The sequence below is a fragment of the Protopterus annectens genome, chromosome 8.part1 (assembly GCF_019279795.1).
Source record: "Protopterus annectens isolate FY-2018-M chromosome 8.part1, PAN1.0, whole genome shotgun sequence".
Taxonomy (NCBI): domain Eukaryota; kingdom Metazoa; phylum Chordata; order Ceratodontiformes; family Protopteridae; genus Protopterus; species Protopterus annectens.
Window position 1 is genome coordinate 407,328,816 of NC_056742.1, and position 19,681 is coordinate 407,348,496.

The 19,681-nt window shown below is 41.5% G+C and overlaps 1 protein-coding gene across 2 annotated transcripts in view; it reads left to right on the forward strand.

Annotated features, from left to right (window-relative positions):
• The window catches only part of HEATR3 (HEAT repeat containing 3), a 603,471-nt gene that overhangs the window by 379,193 nt on the left and 204,597 nt on the right, over window positions 1-19,681 (forward strand). For both annotated transcript variants that reach the window (XM_044081978.1, XM_044081979.1), the window contains one exon: window positions 11,426-11,583. In XM_044081978.1, the coding sequence (XP_043937913.1) occupies window positions 11,426-11,583 (158 nt within the window). The remainder of the gene's footprint in view (window positions 1-11,425; window positions 11,584-19,681) is intronic.

Here is a 19,681-nt window from a genome sequence, read left to right on the forward strand (position 1 = left end):
CCTGAATTGAATGGCTCAGTGGTTCTGAGGTTTCTTTTGGGTATTTCTCTTCTCATTGGTTGCCAGCTCCACTTGAAGGATCTGAAAGCTGCAGGCCTTTATTTGTATGCAATCTTATTTGGTGTTTCACAAGGATCAGATGGCCCTGTACAGTAATCCTTGTTTATACCCGAAAGTAGTTTCATAGTTGCCTTTAAACCACTTCTTCCATCTCCCTGCTTTCTTTACAGTGGGCAGTTTTCACACGAGACTTAATACCTTTGTTTACTGCAGTTCACAGCTCATGAGAAAGCCTTTAACAAATGGAGCATAGGCCACCAATTCAGGTCTTACCTGAGGAACAATGCATGAGTTCAGGAAGACACAGCAGTTTATCATCATTGCCCTAGGTAGAGAGGAGCATACCCTGCCTAACTAAGCCATTTTCAAATGAATTGACAGCTGCGCGGCCTTTTGCCACCAGTGCCAATGGATAGATTTCCCTGATGTTCGTCATGTTTCACTGTTGCAGTCATTACTCTTGGGTTATCCTGCTGGTAGGCTACTCTCGGTCAGCCAGAATTCCAAAGTCTAGGTCCGGCATCAGTTGCTGTCGCCTCCTTCCTGATGTCAGTGTGCCAGGGGTGTAAAAGATGCAGCTGACGCCATTTTCTTCAGTCTTTCTTGCTGCGCGGTGCCCGAAGCAAAAGCAGTTCTCAAGTGCCGGTCAGCCAACTCTTGAGATTTTCAAATCTGAATTTCAGAACCGAAGCCTTCATTAAAGCTAAGTACCCCGTTGGGGAAACTTTTTTTCTTGCTCCAGACCGATGTCAGAAAAAGTTAACAATTGTATTTCTTGTGGGAAGCAAATACCTCATAAGGATTTTCACTCTTACTGTATTCCTTGCCTAGGCCCTGATCACAACATTGCTAGCTGTTGGTTTTGTGCTAGATTTAACCAACACACTATCAAGCGTCGGTTCGATTTTGCATTTCATTACTTTGGCCGAAGATTTAATTATATAATGCCGTCGGACTAACTGACAGCCGGAGTTTACAAAAAACGCAAGGACAAGGACAAGGAAAAGGATAGGCATCCGAGGTCCAAAACCGACGACGAAGCCTCTGCTAGGCCAGTCGCCGGTTCTCAGTGAGGCTCTTTCGCAGCCCCTGGCACCCGGTACCTCAGAGCCACAGGCCACTTCTGACTCCCACGTTGAGCCGACTGGGCCTCTGGAAACTCAAGGTATTGGACACTCGGAAATCATTCCCTCAGATTGGTCCGGAGCCGCTGAGCAGGCATCGGCTTCTGAGGGTGTCTTCAGACCTACACAACTATATATTAAGCCCTCTTCAGCCTCAAAGACAAAAGACTAAAGCAGCTCTAAAGACAAAGAAACAAGTACAGCATTCTCCTTCTCAGACTTCCATGCCTAAAAAACAGATGATCAAAATGGCCGAAGACCTAATTAGTTTGATCAGGGGCTCCCATCCCCCTCCTGATAAGAGGCCTAGGCAAGAGACTGAGTATGATTCTTCTGATCAGGTTTCTATTTCCTCCGATTCCTCTTCTGAACAGGATTAATCCATGCTTCCCTATGAGGATTATGATGCTGAAGAATCCATTCCTTCAGCCTCTCTTCCTGAGGATTATTCTTTTGGGGAAACCCTGCATACCATGAGGGAGCATTTCCACTGGGAGAGCCAAGATTATTCTGAATTTAAGAAAAGGCTCAGAGACTTTCTGCTACATCCTCAGCACAGACCCCTTGCTATTCCACCTGTCCTGCATATTGTAGATGATGTATTCTCAGAGTCCGGCCTGTCCCCTGACTCTTTACCCCCTGCACCTGCTAAGCTAGACAGGTAATACAGGGTCCCGGATTCTCATAAATTCCTATATAAAAACCCAGCTGCTGACCCAGAAACTATATCTCAGGGTCCCAAAGGGGTTAAAGCTTCCACTGCAAAAAACCCTGTCCCTTCTGATAGGGATTCTAGGGCTCTAGACAGACGGGGGGGAAAAAAGTCTACACTTCTGCTACCCTGGCTGTAAGGGCTTTAAATTGTCAGTTTCATATGCTTAAATATCAGCAATATTTAATGTCACTGCTTAAACAGAAATTGTTGACAAATACTGAAGGTTCAGAGAACAAAGAATTGCAGGATTTATTGCATGCAGCTGAACAAGTGGGAAAGCATACTTTGCAATGTGGTTATGATTCACTGGAGGCCTCTTGCAGGGCCGCTGTTACAGGTTCTGTTATTAGAAGGCATGCCTGGTTAAAGGAACAGAATCTGCCTGATCATGTTAAAGCAAAATTATTAGATGCACCATTACAGCATGATACTTTGTTTGGTACTAAAGCAGAAGAGGTGTTGAAAAAAATGGAGGATAAAGCAAAATCCATGCAGACAGTCAAGGATTTCTTACAGGTGCAGCCACCCAGGTTTAGCAGGAACTGGCCCACTAAAAATTGGTCCTTTCCAGTGTCAGACAGGCCACAAAGAGGCAGATACAGGCATCCCAGAGGCAGATCTCAGCCCCAAGGCTCATACAGGCCTAAACAATGGGGTGCTCATATCTCCAAAAGCAGAGAAGACAAATCACAGCCTTACAGGAAACAGTCCCAATGACTTTCCTCTTCCAGATCCAAGCACTTTCCTTTTGGTAGCCCCCTTAGGGGGAAAACTAACCCTTTTTTCATCAAATTGGCAAATGGTTACCCAGGACAAATGGGTCCTGAACATAGTGTCCCAAGGCTACAGGTTCCATTTTCACACCCTACCAAGGTCAAAAGGTATGCCAGACCTGCCACACAATCAATGGGCAGAGGCGCAAAAACAAATTACAGCCCTCATGGACATGAGGGCCATTCAGCAAGTACCACAACAAGAGCAGGGGCAAGGAATTTACTCCAGACTTTTTCTAGTACCCAGAAAGGACAAAACCTGGAGACCAATTCTGGACCTATCAATTTTAAATAAGTTTCTGGAAGTTCCAAAATTCAAGATATTGGCTCTACAGCAGGTACTGCCCATGCTGGACAAGAAGGCTTGGCTCGTAACTTTGGACCAAAAAGAGGCATACCTGCATGTGCCAATCAGACAATCTTGCAGAAGATACCTCAGATTCATAGCTGGCTCAATGCATTACCAATTTTCTGCACTGCCCTTTGGCTTATCTACTGCACCCAGGGTCTTCACAGAATGCCTGGCACCAGTAATAGGGTTTTGCAGACAAAAAGGAATTCAAATATATCCCTACTTGGACGACTGCCTAATTCAAGCAGAGAACAAAGACATTCTTCTGAAGCATCTGGCGTTTGTAAAAAGATTACTAATTGGCCTAGGGTACACAGTAAACGAAAAAAAATCAAACCTAGTGCCCTCTCAAGAGATAATATTCCTGGGTGCAAGCTTAAATACAACTGCCCAGATGGCTTATCTCACGCCAGACAAATAAAAGCATCTGACTACTTACTTCAAGAAATTGGCAACACAAACCCACTTATCTGCAAGGAAAATCCTGCAGGCCGTGGGTTTCATGGCATCTTGCATTCTACTAATTCCATATGCCAGACTGCATATGAGGAAACTACAATGGTACCTAAAAAGTGTTTGGACTCAGCATTCACAGCCTGGAGACAGTAATGGCACTCATTCTCTGCCTACAACAGGAGTTTCAATGGTGGGCAGAAGCCTGTCACCACAACAAGGGTCTGCCATTCAGTTTACCCACAGCCAGACAGACACCGACAACGGATGCATCAGATTATGCCTGGGGAGCCCATATGGCAGGAAAACATATTCAGGGCACATGGTCTGCAAACCAGATGCATCTTCACATCAATCAAAAAGAGATGCTAGCTGTTCAAAATGCCCTGACAGCTTTCAAGGACCTGCTTCATCCAGGACAGTTACTGATGAAGACAGACAACACTACGGTCATGTGGTACATAAACAGGGAGGTACACATTCCTACCCCCTATGCAGACAAGCAATGACCTTATGGGACACAGCATTGGCTTTTCAAATTCACCTGCAAGCACAATTCCTGCCAGGAAAAACAAATAATCTGACAGACGAACTAAGCAGAAACCTCATGGATCCCCACGAATGGAAACTGGATCCACAAGTCTTCAGCATGATAATAAGGAAATGGGGATACCCAGACATAGATCTATTTGCCTCCCCTCACAACTGCCAATTGCAGAGGTTTTGCACAAGGATTTATCACAAGCAAACATGGAAAGTGGACGCCCTATCCTTCAGCTGGAAAAATGTAACAGTATATGCTTTTCCCCCACTGCCTCTCCTTCCAGGGTACTCCTAAAGGTCAGACAAGAGAAGCCAAAAATGATACTGATTGCACCAGACTGGCCACGCCAGTACTGGTACCCAATCCTAAAGAGCTTGTCTCAAGGTCCAGCATGGATATTGCCTCAGACTTCTCACTTGCTGACCCAACAAAACAATCAGATCCTGCACAGCCAACTCAGGACCTTAAATCTGGCAGCATGGCAGATAATGTAGCCATTCAGAACACCCCTCTTTCAAAAGCTGTTATGAATGTTATTTTGGAGGCCAGGAGGCCCAGCACCAGAAAATCTTATGCAGAAAAATGGAAGAGATTCTGTGCTTGGAACCAGGAACAAGGCATTGACACGTTTGTACCAAATATCCCTCAGATTTTACAATACCTAACTGAGATGCTGAACAAAGGCCTTTCCTTCTCATCAATTAAGATTCATGTCTCTGTCATTTCAGCCCATTACAATACAGAACCACTTATCTTTTCTCATCCTTTAATAAGGCAGTACCTCAGAGGGGCCAAAAACAATAGGCCTCAAAGGAGAGCACCAACGGAGCCTGGGACCTCAATTATGTTTTGGAAAAACTCACACTGCCTCCTTTCGAGTCAGCATCAACAGCAGATATAAAATTCTTATCCTGATCCTGGAAAACAGCTCTGCTCCTAGCAATAACCTCTGCAAGGCGGGTCTCGGAGTTACAAGCACTCATGGCTGTGGAACCTTTCATCCAGACAGGGTTTCTCTGAGGACAAATCCTACAGTTATGCCTAAGGTGGTGTCCAGTGTGGCCCTTAACCAAACCATTCACTTACCAACCTTTTATCCTAAGCCACAGAACAAGGGTGAGAAAATTCTGCATTCTTTGGACATACACAGGCAGTTACACTTCTACTTGGACAGAACTAAAGCTTTCAGAAAGACTGAGCAACTTTTAGTGTCATATGCTGCAGGATCACAAGGAAGGGCCATCTCAAAACAGAGTATTTCTAAATGGATAGGCCATTGCATCCATTTCTGCTATTTTCAACATGGCAAATCAGTGCCTAAGGGCATTAGGCCTCATTCCACCAGAGCAGCAGCCACTTCAGCAGCCTTCCTCAGAGGAGTACCAACCAAAGGTATCTTAGAGGCTGCAACTTGGAGTTCAATGCACACCTTCACAAAGCACTACCACTTACCTGTTTACTCTAAGTCCAGAGCAGGCTTTGCCACTGCAGTCCTGCAGGGCCTCATAGCCTCTCCTAATCCTGTTTATCTCGGCCACCCTTCCTCAGCTTTGGGATTCAACCCAAGAGTAATGACTGCAACAGTGAAACACGATGAACATAGTACAATTGTGTACCTACCATAAATGTAGATGTTCGAGTGTATTCACTGTTGCAGTCCAGGTTACCCACCCACCATCCCCCTTTTCTTTGCTGGGACTTATCTGCACCTCTGTATCCTATACAACCTATGTGGTGTATTTGCTTGTAGATGAAGGAAATGTTATTTTTGTGCATGCATTTTTATTGGCTTATTTTGCAGCCTGCCAATTTGGGGGCACCTGACATCTGGGGCAAGAAAAACTGAAGAAAATGGCGTCGGCTGCATCTTTTATACCCCTGGCGCACTGACGTCAGGGAGGAGGCAACAGTAACCGACGCCGGACCTAGACTTTGGAATTCTGGCCGACCGAGGGTAGCCTGCCAGTAGGATAACCCAAGAGTAATGACTGCAACAGTGAATACACTCTAACATGTGCATTTATGGTAGGTACACAACTGTAATTTTTTATATTTTTGTGTTTGTCATTTGGGTTTTACTGCCAGAGTGCTCAGAGATTGGTCTTAAGTGGAGGAACTGGATGTGCCACCCTCATTTCTGATTGTGGCATCCTGATATGTGCTGGACTGAGGTGGACATGCCCTAAGCATTTGAGCTAGAGGAAATTCTGAATTGTATTGAGCTAGGATATCCAAGGAAGAAATTGCAGCAGTCACCCACTACAGAAGGTCTGTTTGCAGATCAGCTTATATGCTGATTACTTATTTTAGTATTCCTGCAGCCAACAAAATTGTCTTCCCTTTCTGTTCTCTTTTTATATGCAGTCTCTTTTGCTGGAAAGTGTGCCTGCAGAGGGGAAGGGGAACCCACTTCAGGTCTTTCAGTGTCAGTATAATCAGGTGGGAGGTGCATTTCCACTTTGGTCTTTGAGTAGTGTGAGATGAGATAACAGAGGAATTGGTTGGCAACTACAGGTTGCAACTTTCAGTAGCATAGCATTTTTATTTTGTTCTGTACCGAAAGTATGTGGTTATGTTGCCATTTTTTTAGATTGTGTTTGTGTAAGACACTATTTTACAGTTTCTGTGCTTTTGTTCTGATAGATGAACAACACTTCGTTATATATGGCTTGTTGTCTGTCCTTGTGATGCAGGCCTCAAGATGCATGATTACTTTTAAAATTTAGCTTACACTTGGTTTTGTTCTAGTGCTGAAGAGCTCTTCCTTTTATACCGCCTTGTTTACTCTGTGACAAGTTGGACTGTTGGCTTTTTAGCTGTATTTCTGAAAGTTATATTTATTTCAGAGCTTATTTCCAGAGCTGGAATGCTGTTTTAAGAGCAAATTATAATTCTTTGTATGCTTTATCCACCTGGTCTGAGTAAAAATACGCTGACAAAGTGTGTTGTTGTGCTTGTTGGTGCTTGCCGTTTTTTTGATTTGCCTTCTCACACAAGTTTCAGTTATATTCTGGCTGATTTAGAACTGTGTTTCTTGATGAGTAGCAATAATTTTGCATTTTATTAAAGCAACTTCAGCTCTTTGGATTAAATAGATTGCCTTCAAAAGTTCTTTGCCCGTCTGAGGTATGATATATACAGTCTGTAGTATTTTGGGCTCCTTTTCCCATTTTCAGGTCTTTTTCTACAGCTGTCCAGTAACACCACAGAAGTTTGCTAGACTTAATTTCTTCTGTTTGCAGAGACTTTTCTTTGGTTGGACAGCAATCTTTCTTTTTTCTATTATTTATTTATTTGACATTTGTTGACCGGGTTGGTCCAGCTGGGACAGAGCCCTTTTTCAGTGGAGACCCGGGGAGAAAAGCTCCACAGTAAATACATACAATAAAGTTGACTTGGTATCCAATAATAAAACAAGAAACGTACATAGAATAACTAAAGCAGGTTAAAAATACATGGAAATAAGAATAAACATTATAGCATGTGTAGGTAACAATGCAGAGTACAAGAATATATATGGTTATAATTACAGGGCAAACATGATTGATAAGAGTGTAGGCACAAATAATAAAGGATTACTAAACTTATTAATTTGACTGTTTAAGTCATACTAGAGATAAGATAAACTGGCATAGTATGAAAGAAGAAGAGGTTCAGTAACAAAAAGAATAGTAAAAGAGAACAAGCAAAGAGGAAGGAAAGTTTAAAAAAAGAGTTGTAAAGATTTAGAAAAAAGGAGATAGAGTAGCTAAGAGAGGTGAGTCAACCAAGTGGGAGATAGCACTGACAGTTTAGTTTTGCTTAAGTGATTTTTTACTGCCTTTCTGAATTGGGGTTTGTGTCTAAGGAGACTGATGTCTAGTGGTAATTTATTGCAGTTCACAGCAGGCAGAGAGCTATAAAGGTTTTTTTCCTGAGTTAATCATGGGTTTGTGAATGGACAGGAGATGTTGTTCAGAACACCGGAGTGTTCTTGCAGGGGTGTAGTGGGAAATTATAGAGGAGATGCTGGGACAAAAAGTGGGGTGGTAAAGAATAGAATGAATTATCTGGAGTTGAGAAAGGAGGAGGTTATGTGGTAATTCTAACCAGCTCAGTTTTCTTAGAGCGAGGCAGTGATGTGATGAGTATGGCATTTCAGCAGCAAATTTAGCTAGCTTGTTGTAAGTGGATTCTAGTTTAATTGTTAGTGTAGCCTGTAGATTTATGAGAATTTGAGAGCCATAAAGAACAGATCAGCAATGGAACATATGTAGCAATTTATAATGTTTTCTTTATCCCTTTCCGGTAAAAGTAACAACAATCACATAACCCTAAGTTGTATGACAGACCCCCCCCCCTTTTGTAACAGTTCTATACTGCTTTCAGAACTAAGCTAATTTGCCTACTCCTTTATAACGATTCATCTTGTTTTCATGTTCTTTTTTAGTGTTTTAATAATCCTCACTTGTATATTTCATATTAGATCATGGAAAAGCTGGGTAACTACAAATTCATCTTTAATCAAAAAACACTATGTCATTAAATCATCTTATACCTAGTGTTTGCTATAAGTCATGTGAAATCATTATAGATCCATGCTATCCTTGTCATACCTGTCATCTAATATAAAACTTGTTTTTTTCCTGTTACTTGTCATCTTCGTCACTGCAATCCTTCTCTCTTGTACTCCTCACTAGTTAAGCTTTAACCCAAGATTTTTTTCCAAACATCTTTATTAAATTTTCACATATGACAAGGCAATCTTACATTTATATAAATGAAAAACATGCAGAATGATACCACTTTAGTTGCAAACAGTTTACATCACAGACACAATTGAAACAACTGTAGTTGTAAACATTATATATCACTTATAAACCATCCAGTCATTGTCAGTTCAGCATTATATGGCTCATTCAAATCCTGCCTCTTAAACCTTCTTCCTGCTCTGCATATATTGTTCCAACAATTCTTATTTTTTCCCATGTAGTTTGCGCCTTCCCTTTTCTAAAGATCCCAGTTCCAGTTGCTTTATCTGTGTTACTATATTCACTAGGTGGCCTAATGGTTAAGGTGTTTGGCTTGCAAGCACAAAGTACAGGGTTTGAGTCTCACAAGGGATAATTGGCTAGGCTTAAAATGGCTCACAAGGGCAGTTAGCTTAGTACTAACCTATGAACCTATGAACCTATGAACTACTTTTAGTAAAGTTGGTCTAGACTTTGGTTTCCATTTTCTAGTAATTGCTTTTTGGCAGCCAGCAATGCTTTACTATGTCTAGGCAATTCCAGTTCTGTAGCATAACTAAAAAAAAATAATCTCCCCAGTCAGTCCAATCTGCCTACCCAGCATCTCTGACAGAGTGGTCTGCCAGCTCATTACACTCCCCAAAAATATGTTCCCAGCTACCTCTTCCTTGCCCGTTATACCACCAACATTTGCTATCCACCTTTGGAAAAATTCTTTGTAGTCTTCTTGGGGTATAAAAATATGTATGTAAACACTTCCAGGCAAAAATCCTAAATCTTCTAGACTTGTTGCATGTTTGGGAGATATACATATATCCTTCATTGTCTCTTTGTGAATTACTTACCCAATCTCCCTTCCCAATCCTTTTTAAGCTCCTCTAATTGTTATTGTTATCATGCTATATTTTATATACTTTACTAATTATTCCTTTTTTAATGGCAGCTTCTGTTCTAGATTCTATTAAAATCTCTACCAGTGCTGGTCTTTCATTTAGAACCCCCCTTTTCTTTCTCTCTGCCTATACTCTGATATCAATCCCTGATAGGGAAGACAATCAGACAATCAATAACTTGCAGGCCAAATAAATTAGTTATTTGCTCCCAATACCTTGGTTCCTTTGCTAGTTGTCTTAAATAAATCCCTGCCCCCTCTTGTCTATTATCTGTATCCCTGACTGCAGTCATCCCTATCGGCAAAATCTCTTTTCTCCATTCTCGTGTGGTTTGGTTCTTGGAATACTCCCTGCTATTTTATGAATATAATACTCTGGGTTGTAGTCATGGCTTTTATGCCTTTCACCACAAAGCTAGGTTCTAGAACTTCCTTATTAACCTGGCATGTGACACTTAATGCTCGAATGAAATGCAGCTTAAAAAAAGGATTTGCTTACAAAATATTAAGTTATGATAAGCTGAAAATGTGTTGATAAATTAAGAACGTTACTGTATAGATAAACCAAAATGGTATTTATAGGTGGCCTTTTTCCAGCAGCTGTGTATAAATACACTTATTTGGACTACGGATCAAAACATTGTGCTGTACCTGAAGTTATCTTGTGACATAAGTCGTAAAACCAACACAAGACTGTTTTTATTCTGAGAAATGCAATAATCAACAAGTCAGGCATATTATTTGTGCAGGGACAACATTGTGTCATCAAATGTAATTTCAGCAAACGCAAAAATAGCAAGTGCTGTTCACCAAAACTCACCGACTGTGGAGTTTGCTTTCTCTCTCCACTGTTGTGCAAATTCATAGCTGGTATATATAAGTCCAGGGGGTGGGGAGGGGCAAAGAACAAAATTGTTGAGTTAATTATCGATTGTGGTTTCAGCAAACGTTTTTCTTTTCTTTTTTTTATTTCCATTCACCAAAATTACATTCAATGACTTGACGTGAAACCATCTGTGCACTGCCGAACTTAGAGTAATAAAAGGCTGTTGTTTTGTTATTGATTTTGAGAAGTATAATGTTGAAAATGGGTCTACATCACTTTGTTGAAACCCAACTTCAGTGAACGGCTGTTCATAGAACACAAATCAGCAAACAGACGTTCGTTGAACGTTCACATCAGCGAATGTGTTTCCCAGGGAAGTGAGTTAGTTGCCCAACATACTGAGCAATATAATCATTGCAGTATATCAAACCCACCAAAGTGGGGGGCTACGCCACCCACACCCCTCCTACTTGTATATGTCAGTTCCGAGATTGCACTGCAGTGGGGAAAATGGCAAATTTCCATATGTTAGCCAACTAACTCACATCCCTGGAAAAAACATTCGCTGATGTGAACATTCAGTGTATGGCTGGTCGCTGATTTGTGTTCTGTGAATGGCCGTTCTCTGAAGTTGGGTTTCGAACCAATATAGACCCATTAAAAACTTATCTTGGCATTTAGAAATGAATGTAATAATTAGCTGACATTTCTTAAGCTAAAGCGGTGTGTAGTCGTATCCCCCCTTATAAACAGCAAGCAGTACACATGACATTGTCCTTAATTTTATATTGTCATGGCTTGGGTTGCGAATCTTGGACTGCAATGAAACTTTAACACACTGCTGCTATTATAAGATGAAATCTAGCTGTGCAGAAATTTTTCTTTGAGATGTTTTTGTTTTGTTTAGCATCTATAAATCACTCTTTAGCATATCAAATTATCATTTTCCTGTTCAGAACCTTCAGATGATGAATGGGAGGACCAGTCGAGCAGCGATGACAGCGATGTTTGTATGGAACATGCAGCGTATGAAATTAACGGGCAGCTGCTGTCTCCGCTCTGTCTGTCTGCAGAGGTGCATTCAGCATTGATGAACTATGATATACCAAAGAAGGTGAACACCAGTTTTGTTTATTCAGTGCATGTTAACCCCATTTTAGTAACTGTGGTTAAGTATGCATGAGTCACTTGCGTGTTGCCCAGGCAATTGCTGGTTTGAAAGAAGCTTGTCATGGACTCACTAACCTGATTTACAGGTTTTGAAAGTGTCAGTTGGAGAGATGCTATGTGAATGTTTGCTGTTGCTGGGTTTTGAAAGCATGCACGTTAGCAGGTGTTATTGGGGTGGTAGTCTTTACTGAGTGGGACCAAAGAAATGTGGTTTCTTATTCAAAGGACACCATTTCTTTGTCTTTAGTTATAACAGTAAACAATGGCTTTTATTTTGCAGGAACCACTGACTACCAGGTGGAACATTCAAGACAGGCTGGTGCAGGAGGTGACCTGCACAATGAGCGAGCAAATACATCAGAAAAGCCTGTCCTGGGTTTACACTAGCTAAAGCTTGTAGGTCTTGAATTGTTGACAAAGTTCAGCTTTCTGTGTGTAAGAAAACAGAACTACTACTTGAATAATTTATTTTGGATGGCATATTTGGATTATTGTCTTGAAATATTGTTTAGCAGAAGTAATTTTCTTCGTGAGTTTGTAGATGTTAGAATGCTGGAAACACATCACATTTGCAGGACTGTTGCTGTGTACAGCCTCTCAAATACTATCCAGCAATATACTGACAAAACTAGCTCATTGGGACTGTTTTCATTGATGTGGTTAAAACATTCGAGACTGCGAGACTGCAGCACCCAAACTCTAACAGGAACTAACTCAGTACTGACCCTCATCCACATCATTTAATTGGGTGTGCATGTATCTAAGTAAATGCTCCTTCTAGTCCAGTATAGGAAATTCTCCTACTCCAAGCAGGTCAGCCTTTCTACACCTGGAGGGTCTGTCTTGGGTCTGCTGCTTTTTTTCTGTTTTCTTTAATGCCTTGTTAGTTACTGTATCTGATGTACCCACACTGTTCTATGTAGACAGCATAGTTGCATGGTGTTCTGATGCATCACCCATTATCATTAGCTCCAGCTTGACAACCAAGAGCAATCTCTTCATGGTTCAGGTCCTTGGGTATGTCACCAACTATCAAAAAAACAAACAAAAAAAGACACAATCATTTTTTTTTTCAGGTCCCTAGTACATAGTCAATAACTTTGTCATTGTGAAGAGCTTCACGGTGTATAATTTAAGTATTTAAGATTCTGGCTTGGCCAACAACTTGCCTTTTGAAAATATCTCAACTGTGTCCCTTATGGGTTGTTGATTGCCTACCATAAAATATCACATGCAGTATCCTCTGATCCACCATTGCAGAAACAGTGCTCACTCCTGTGAAGAGGTGCTAATAAAGATCTGTAGATTTATGATCCAAACATCCTCAAGCATCATTGTACAAGTCCTGTTAAAGCAAAGCTATTACCAGTTTCATAAATAGCCAGCGTAGCCTCCTTTTTATTAATTTATATGTTTCTTGACCTGAGATACTGCCCCTACCTTAGGGAAAAGGGAGATTACAGCAGTTTGTTTTTGTTTCCTGTCCGTGCTTCACTGTAGCTTAACAGGCTGGCCTGAAACCACAGACTTGAATTCACCCGAAATTCTGATCGTCTGCTTCTCATCCTGAAGTTAGTCTAATTGGGCTCCTCTCTCTGCTTACTGATTGGCTCCTGAATTGAAATTATAGCCAATCAAGGAAAGGAACACAGAACAGTGGAACACTGTTTCAATTCTCTGTGAAATGTGGAGCTTTCCACACACTGCACTGTGCTTGAGAGCTAAGGCCACAGTAGAGCAAGTTGGCTTTTAGATGAGTATAAAAAGTTGTGTGCCACATGTCACCAGAATGCACGTAGCATTTGTGAAAGTTACTCAGCTCAGTCACTGGCTGGTGATCCTTTCTGTTATGTTAATCAGTGTTGGACCACCAGAAGAAAATAAGGGATACGGAGGCAAGATATCAGTGAAATCATCCTTTATTCAAACGACAGCCTCTCATTTCTTGCAGATCATGAGTTTTTTGTTTCTTTACTACCTCGGAATTAGTCTTGCACGTGGTGAAGTCATAAGAGGTGTACCCCTCCAACCATATTGGTGAGGGATGCATCCAGGTTTTGCAACACTAGCTGTCCCATGTTTGGTTATTCAGAGGATGACCATACTCGAGTTGGCTACCTTTGGAGCAACTCCTTGACTCTCCCACTGGAGGCTTGATGGCCAGACTCTGTGTAGAAGAATTTACTATTTTGCCTGCTGCCACTGAATGGTGAAAAGCTAGGGTGGAGGGGACTCCTGATGCACAAGCAGTTTAACATCTGGGGAGACTTTTCTGTTGTCTGTGGGAGCACAGTTTGATTCCTGTGACAGTACTCGTGCAGCCCTTTCATGATCTAGTGCCTGTTCTCGTGGACACTGTCTAAAGTATTAAGACCTCATCACCCACCACCCAGTAAGCAGCTATTTCCTAACTACTTCTTGTTTCAGATGATAACCGCTGTTCCTCAATTGAGAGCAGGATAGGAGAGTGTCTCCCTTTTCCTTTGAGAAGGGTGTTGAGTTTCCAGAGCTCCATATATTTCAGTAAGACAGACAGGGAACATGCACAGCTTTCCCTTTCCGTAGTTCATATTCCTTTCAGGAGGCACTCTAATGAATGAAAGGTTGTGCTAAGTTTGTTCAAGCCCTGTTAAATTGAGATTGTATAACCTGAGCCATTGAATGAGCTTGAAAGTACAGAAATATTTTAGTTTGGGAAGCAGTCTGTCACTGTCCATATAGGGGACTTTGCCCCTTGTACCCTTTATTTGATATGCCCATATCTCTGGTTACATTGTCCTAGCATGTACTATAAATTCTGAATTTTTAAACCTCTTTGCTTGGATTGGGTTCACATTGTCAGTCTCAGTGAAAATTGTCTCAGTAACTGAATACCCTCGTGAACTCCACTATGGACTGGCCTTTTGCTTGTCTGCTGTTTATCCACAGACGTTTAAATCAGTATTTGAGTGAGGAAAGTTAAGTAACTTTGGGTCATCCCCTCACCTGCTGTACAGCACCTTCCTGAATGATGATATTCATAGATTGGGCTTCCTCTGCTCACAATAAAGTGGATGCGTTCTGTAAGCCATGGGTTGGGAGGAGTGGCATCCAACCAGTTTTAAATGGTTTACTGTCATTGTAATGAAGACCACAAGTTTGCCAAACAAAATTCCAAGATGATCACACCACTTTTGGCTGTTCCCGTTAGGAGTCACCATAGCGGATCAACTGTTTCCATTTTTTCCAGACCTCTTGCTGTGCCATACCAACCACCTGCATGTCCTCTCTCACCACATCCATAAACCTTGTCTTAGGCCTAACTCTTTTCCTCTTACCTGGCAGCTCCATCCTTAGCATACTTCTCCCAATATACCCAGCATCCCTCCTCAGCACATGTCCAGACCAATGCAGTCTTGCCTCTCTGGCTTTGTCTACAAACTGTCCAACCTGAGCTGACCTTCTAATACACTGATGCCTAATCCTTTCCATTCTCATGACACCCAGTGAAAATCTTAACATCTTTAACTCTGCCATCCTCATCTCTGACTCCTGTCTTTCTATCTGTGCCACTGTCTCCAACCTGTGTAACATAGCTGGTCTCACTATCCTCTTGTAGGCCTTCACTTTCACTCTGACTGGCACGTGTATGTCACAAATCACTCCTGACACTCCTCTCCACCCTGCTTGTACTCTATTCTTCGCCTCTCTTCCACACTCACCATTACTCTGAACTGTTGATCATAAGTATTTTAAAATCATCCACCTTTACCAACTCTACTTCCTGTATCCTCACCATTCTTCTGTCCTCCCTCTCATTCACACATATATATTCTGTCATAGTCCTGCTGACCTTCATTCCTCTCCTCTCTGCAGCATATCCACCTCTCCAGGGTCTTCTCAACCTGTTCCGTATTCTCACTACAGATCACAGTGTCATCCACAAACATCATAGCCCACGGGGACTCCTGGCTGATCTCATCTGTCAACCTGTCCATCAACATTGCAAGTAAGAAAGGGCTCAGAGCTGATCCTTGATGTGATCCCACCTGTAACTTGAATGCATCCATCACTTGTATCTTAGACCTCACCACTATCACACTACCCTCGTACATTTCCTGTACCTCTCTTACATACTTCTGTGCCACTCCCGACTTCCTCATACAGTACCACAACTTTTCTCTAGGCACCCTGTCATATGCTTTCTCTAAATCCACAAAGAAACAATGCAGCTCCTTCTGACTTTCTCTGTACTTCTCCATCAACACTCTCAGAGCAAACATCACATCTGTAGTGCTCTTTCCCAACATAAAACCATACTGCTGCACACAAATCATCACCTCCCTTCTTAACCTAGCTTCCACTACTCTTTCTCATAACTTCATGCTGTGACTGATCAATTTTATCCCTCTGTTGTTACTACAGCTGTGCACATCACCCTTATTCTTAAAAATTGGTACCAAAACTTTTCAACTCCACTCCTCAGGCATCCTCTCACTTTCCAAGATTTCATTAAACAATCTGGTTAAAAAATCCACTGCCATCTTTCCTAAACACCTCCATGCTTCCACAGGTATGTCATCTGGACCAACAGCCTTTCCATTCTTCATCTTCATAGCTGTCCTTACTTCCTCCTTGCTAATCTTGAACATTCCTACAGCTGCGGATTCTTGACCTAGTGCTAGCATGGGTCTTGGAGGGGGGCAAGTCTTGGGAGTTTGATATTGTGGGTCCCAGTAATGCAGTGTTTCCATGTGGTTGTTTTGGGCTTCTGGTCTGTGAACTGGTGATCCTCTCTAACATGATAGTTAAATGTTTTAAATTATCCTTGACAGTAATCACTTGAAACCCAAGTGCACAGAGGGCTGATTTAAAGTTAAAAAAATAAAAATTAGTACAACTGCAATTAGGCTTCTGACTGCAGCCAATTAGATACTGTAATAACTTATTCTTGACAGATTTACAGCCACAGATTATAATGTAAGGAATGAAAAGGCAAATTTCTTGCAATGATTATAAAGTCAAAAGTGCCTCACATTCTGCAGCACAGCCTTATACGTGATTGTAGCTTGAGGCACCAAGTGTAAAACTCTTAAAGTATAGAATTTGAAATATGCAGTCCTGAAAAAAAATTACAAAATCTAAGACCTTACCAAATAGAGAAAGAAGACTGAAAGAGGTATATGAAGCTTTTGGCAGCCTAATGTATGCCATTTCTGCTGTTACTGTGATCAGTAGCGGATAGCTACATATGTAAGACAAAATCATTAAGGTTGTACATCTTAACAACACATACACCATTTGGCATCACAAGAAAGATGTCAGTAAATGCATATGGCATGGATACTTCACAGTTAAAGGGTTTTATTTTTGTCTGGCAAAAAATACTGTTTTTATTTTTACTGAAGAAGACATGTTTGTGCAGATATCTTTGCTGAATGAAAAAGCCCAACTGAGCAGGCTGGGATTTTATTTCAGAAATGATTTTAAATTCTGCAGTTCAGAACTTAGCCAATATATTCACCAGTCGCTCACTGTATATTAATGAGGCTGTGTGATAAGCACAACTTCTTGAATACTGTACTCTCTGGTCTTTCAGCTGATGCCATATCACAGTTGTATGGATGAAAATAAAGAATGCTCATAATATCAGAAATGAGAGTTTAAGTATGTTTTTTGCATGGGCAGTGCATCTCCTTAGGGTTGCTCCCGCACCCCTTATCTCTATGTATACTCCCTCTGGAGTCAGTGTACCTTGGGGGAGGGGGTAAGGGCAGAAACCTTGGTTAAAATTGTCGGAAGTACAGTGGGGATCCCTTTAAGCTTAATCTAGCAGCAGCTTGTGCCTGATGCTTTCAGCCAGCCAGGAGCACCACAAGCTGGTTCTGTTACCAGGATTAGACTTCCAAAGGCAGTAATAGGTGACCCTGAATCAGCAGCAGCCGTAGGATGCATGCCACCCCTTAGTGCCAGCTAACCATCCATTCTCTTGCCATTAGCTTGGGCCCACCTTTTTCCAGTAGGATGATCACCAATTGAGAGGCCTTCATTTAAGCAGCTGTTTGGATTTTATTTTTGGCTGTAATCCCTCTCTTGGTAGCTATTTGAATATTTTCAAATTACATGGTGTACAGTGCCTTTTCCTAAGGGCATGCATGTTCTGTACACATCTGACAAAGGCTACCACAAACTAGGATTAGAGTGGACCAAGCATATTTCCTGACTGTTGCTGTGTACAAGACACAGTCTCATTCAGTAGCTCTTTGCAGTTACAGCAGATAAGACTGTCATCCACTTGCTAGGATGGCAAGCCAGCTTTGGCCTGTTTGTCTCTCCCTGTATTGTTTCTCCAGCAGCTGAGCTGCTAATCATATTTCAGTTGTTAAGGTCACAGTCAAGGATTGGTCTGTGGTATGGAGCCAGGTGTATGTGGCATTTCTGATGAAGATTTCCTTTTGACATCTTCCTCAGCTTTTTGCAGATGTGTGTGCCATTCAGCACAACCTTATTTCTTTATTTTACTTACTAATTGTCACTACAGAGTGCCTGTATTAAATTACATTTCACATTTTTAAACTATTACTTTGGTAAGTACATTAGATTTCAGTGGGGGTGAGATGCCAAATGGTGTACCCTGCGCTTTTCTTGCTATAAATCCACTTCCAAAAAATGAAATATAAAATCAGCAAATACAACATATCAGCAGTGCAGATACCCATGTTGCATGTCAAGGCCTTTAATTACAGACAGTCAGTACAGCAAATCCACATAGTTCCGCATAACTTTTTTTTTTTTTTTTTTTTTTTTTTAAAGACAAGTACAGAATTTGCCTCTGGATGGAGGTACTCTACCCTTGCCTCCCCTCCCCCAAGCTGAATATACTCTCTCCAAGGTCATACTAACTCTGAGATAGAAGGAATACTTAATTTTGCAGCAAAGTCAGTCATTTCATTTATCTTCAAGGTTGTATAAATTTGCAGTCAGTATACTCTTAATCTAAATAGTTCAAACTGCATACTTCTGCAGTTTAGCGTATTTTGTGTGTACCTTTTTTGATTTCGGGGATGTGTGTTTAACTTTGAGGACTTTGTTTAAATTTAGGGAACTGAGAGCACTGCCAGATTGTCTCCCAACCTTGCCACAGTGATGTTAAGTCAATTATAAATCTAATGGAGAATGTATGGAGAGAACTACAGTCAAGTGTCTCCCTTTCAGTAGAAAGTTATACCTGGTACATTTGTCAGTCACTGTGTCATAAGGGTACATTTGGCAGCTACCCTTTCATACTGTAACAGAGAAAATATAAGAAGCATCACATCAGTTAGGTGCAGATGACGAGTGATCCAGGACCCTCTTCTGTCTACTCCCCTTGAACACAAATGACATTGACTCTGATTAGTATGGTTAACAGCTGATTCTGATTTTTGGTAAACATGAAATCTGAAGTTGTTATCTTCAATTGGTCTTCAACCTGTGCATTTCGGATCCGCCTTGGATCCGACTTGCCCGTGTACTCCACCCTTGGAGCCAAAAACTGAGCTCCTCCTCTCCTACCCATAATGCCTCAGTCTCCCTGCACCCCCAGATCTAATTTTCCATTCGTCTGAACAGCCACAGGGTCCATCGCTGAGCTTCCTCCAGGGAATTTTTCAGTGTTTATTGGTGTGTGAGTGCATCATTTTCAGTGTTAATATCTTTTTCTATCTCCTGCTTGTCTTTAGCTCATTTAAAATAAAGAAAGTAATAGTGTAAAAGTAGTTTTTTTCTTGTAAAGGTAGAAGTAGATTCTCTCTTTTTCTTTCCCTCTTCTCTGTAGTGTATTTACAGTTCTTGGTGTCCTGCCATGGTCGACCCTAAGCAAGCTTTAAGAAGTGCACAGATTTCGGGCATAAAATTCCATCTTCTGATGCCTACATTCTATGCGTGGTTTGTCTAGGTGCGACCCACTTAGATTCCTCCTCTTCTATATGTGCAGGCTTTAATAAGCACACGTTTAGACAGGAGAAATAAGTTAATCCTCAAAGGTCTTCTCCCTTCCTCCACTCCTTCGGTGGTGTCCATTT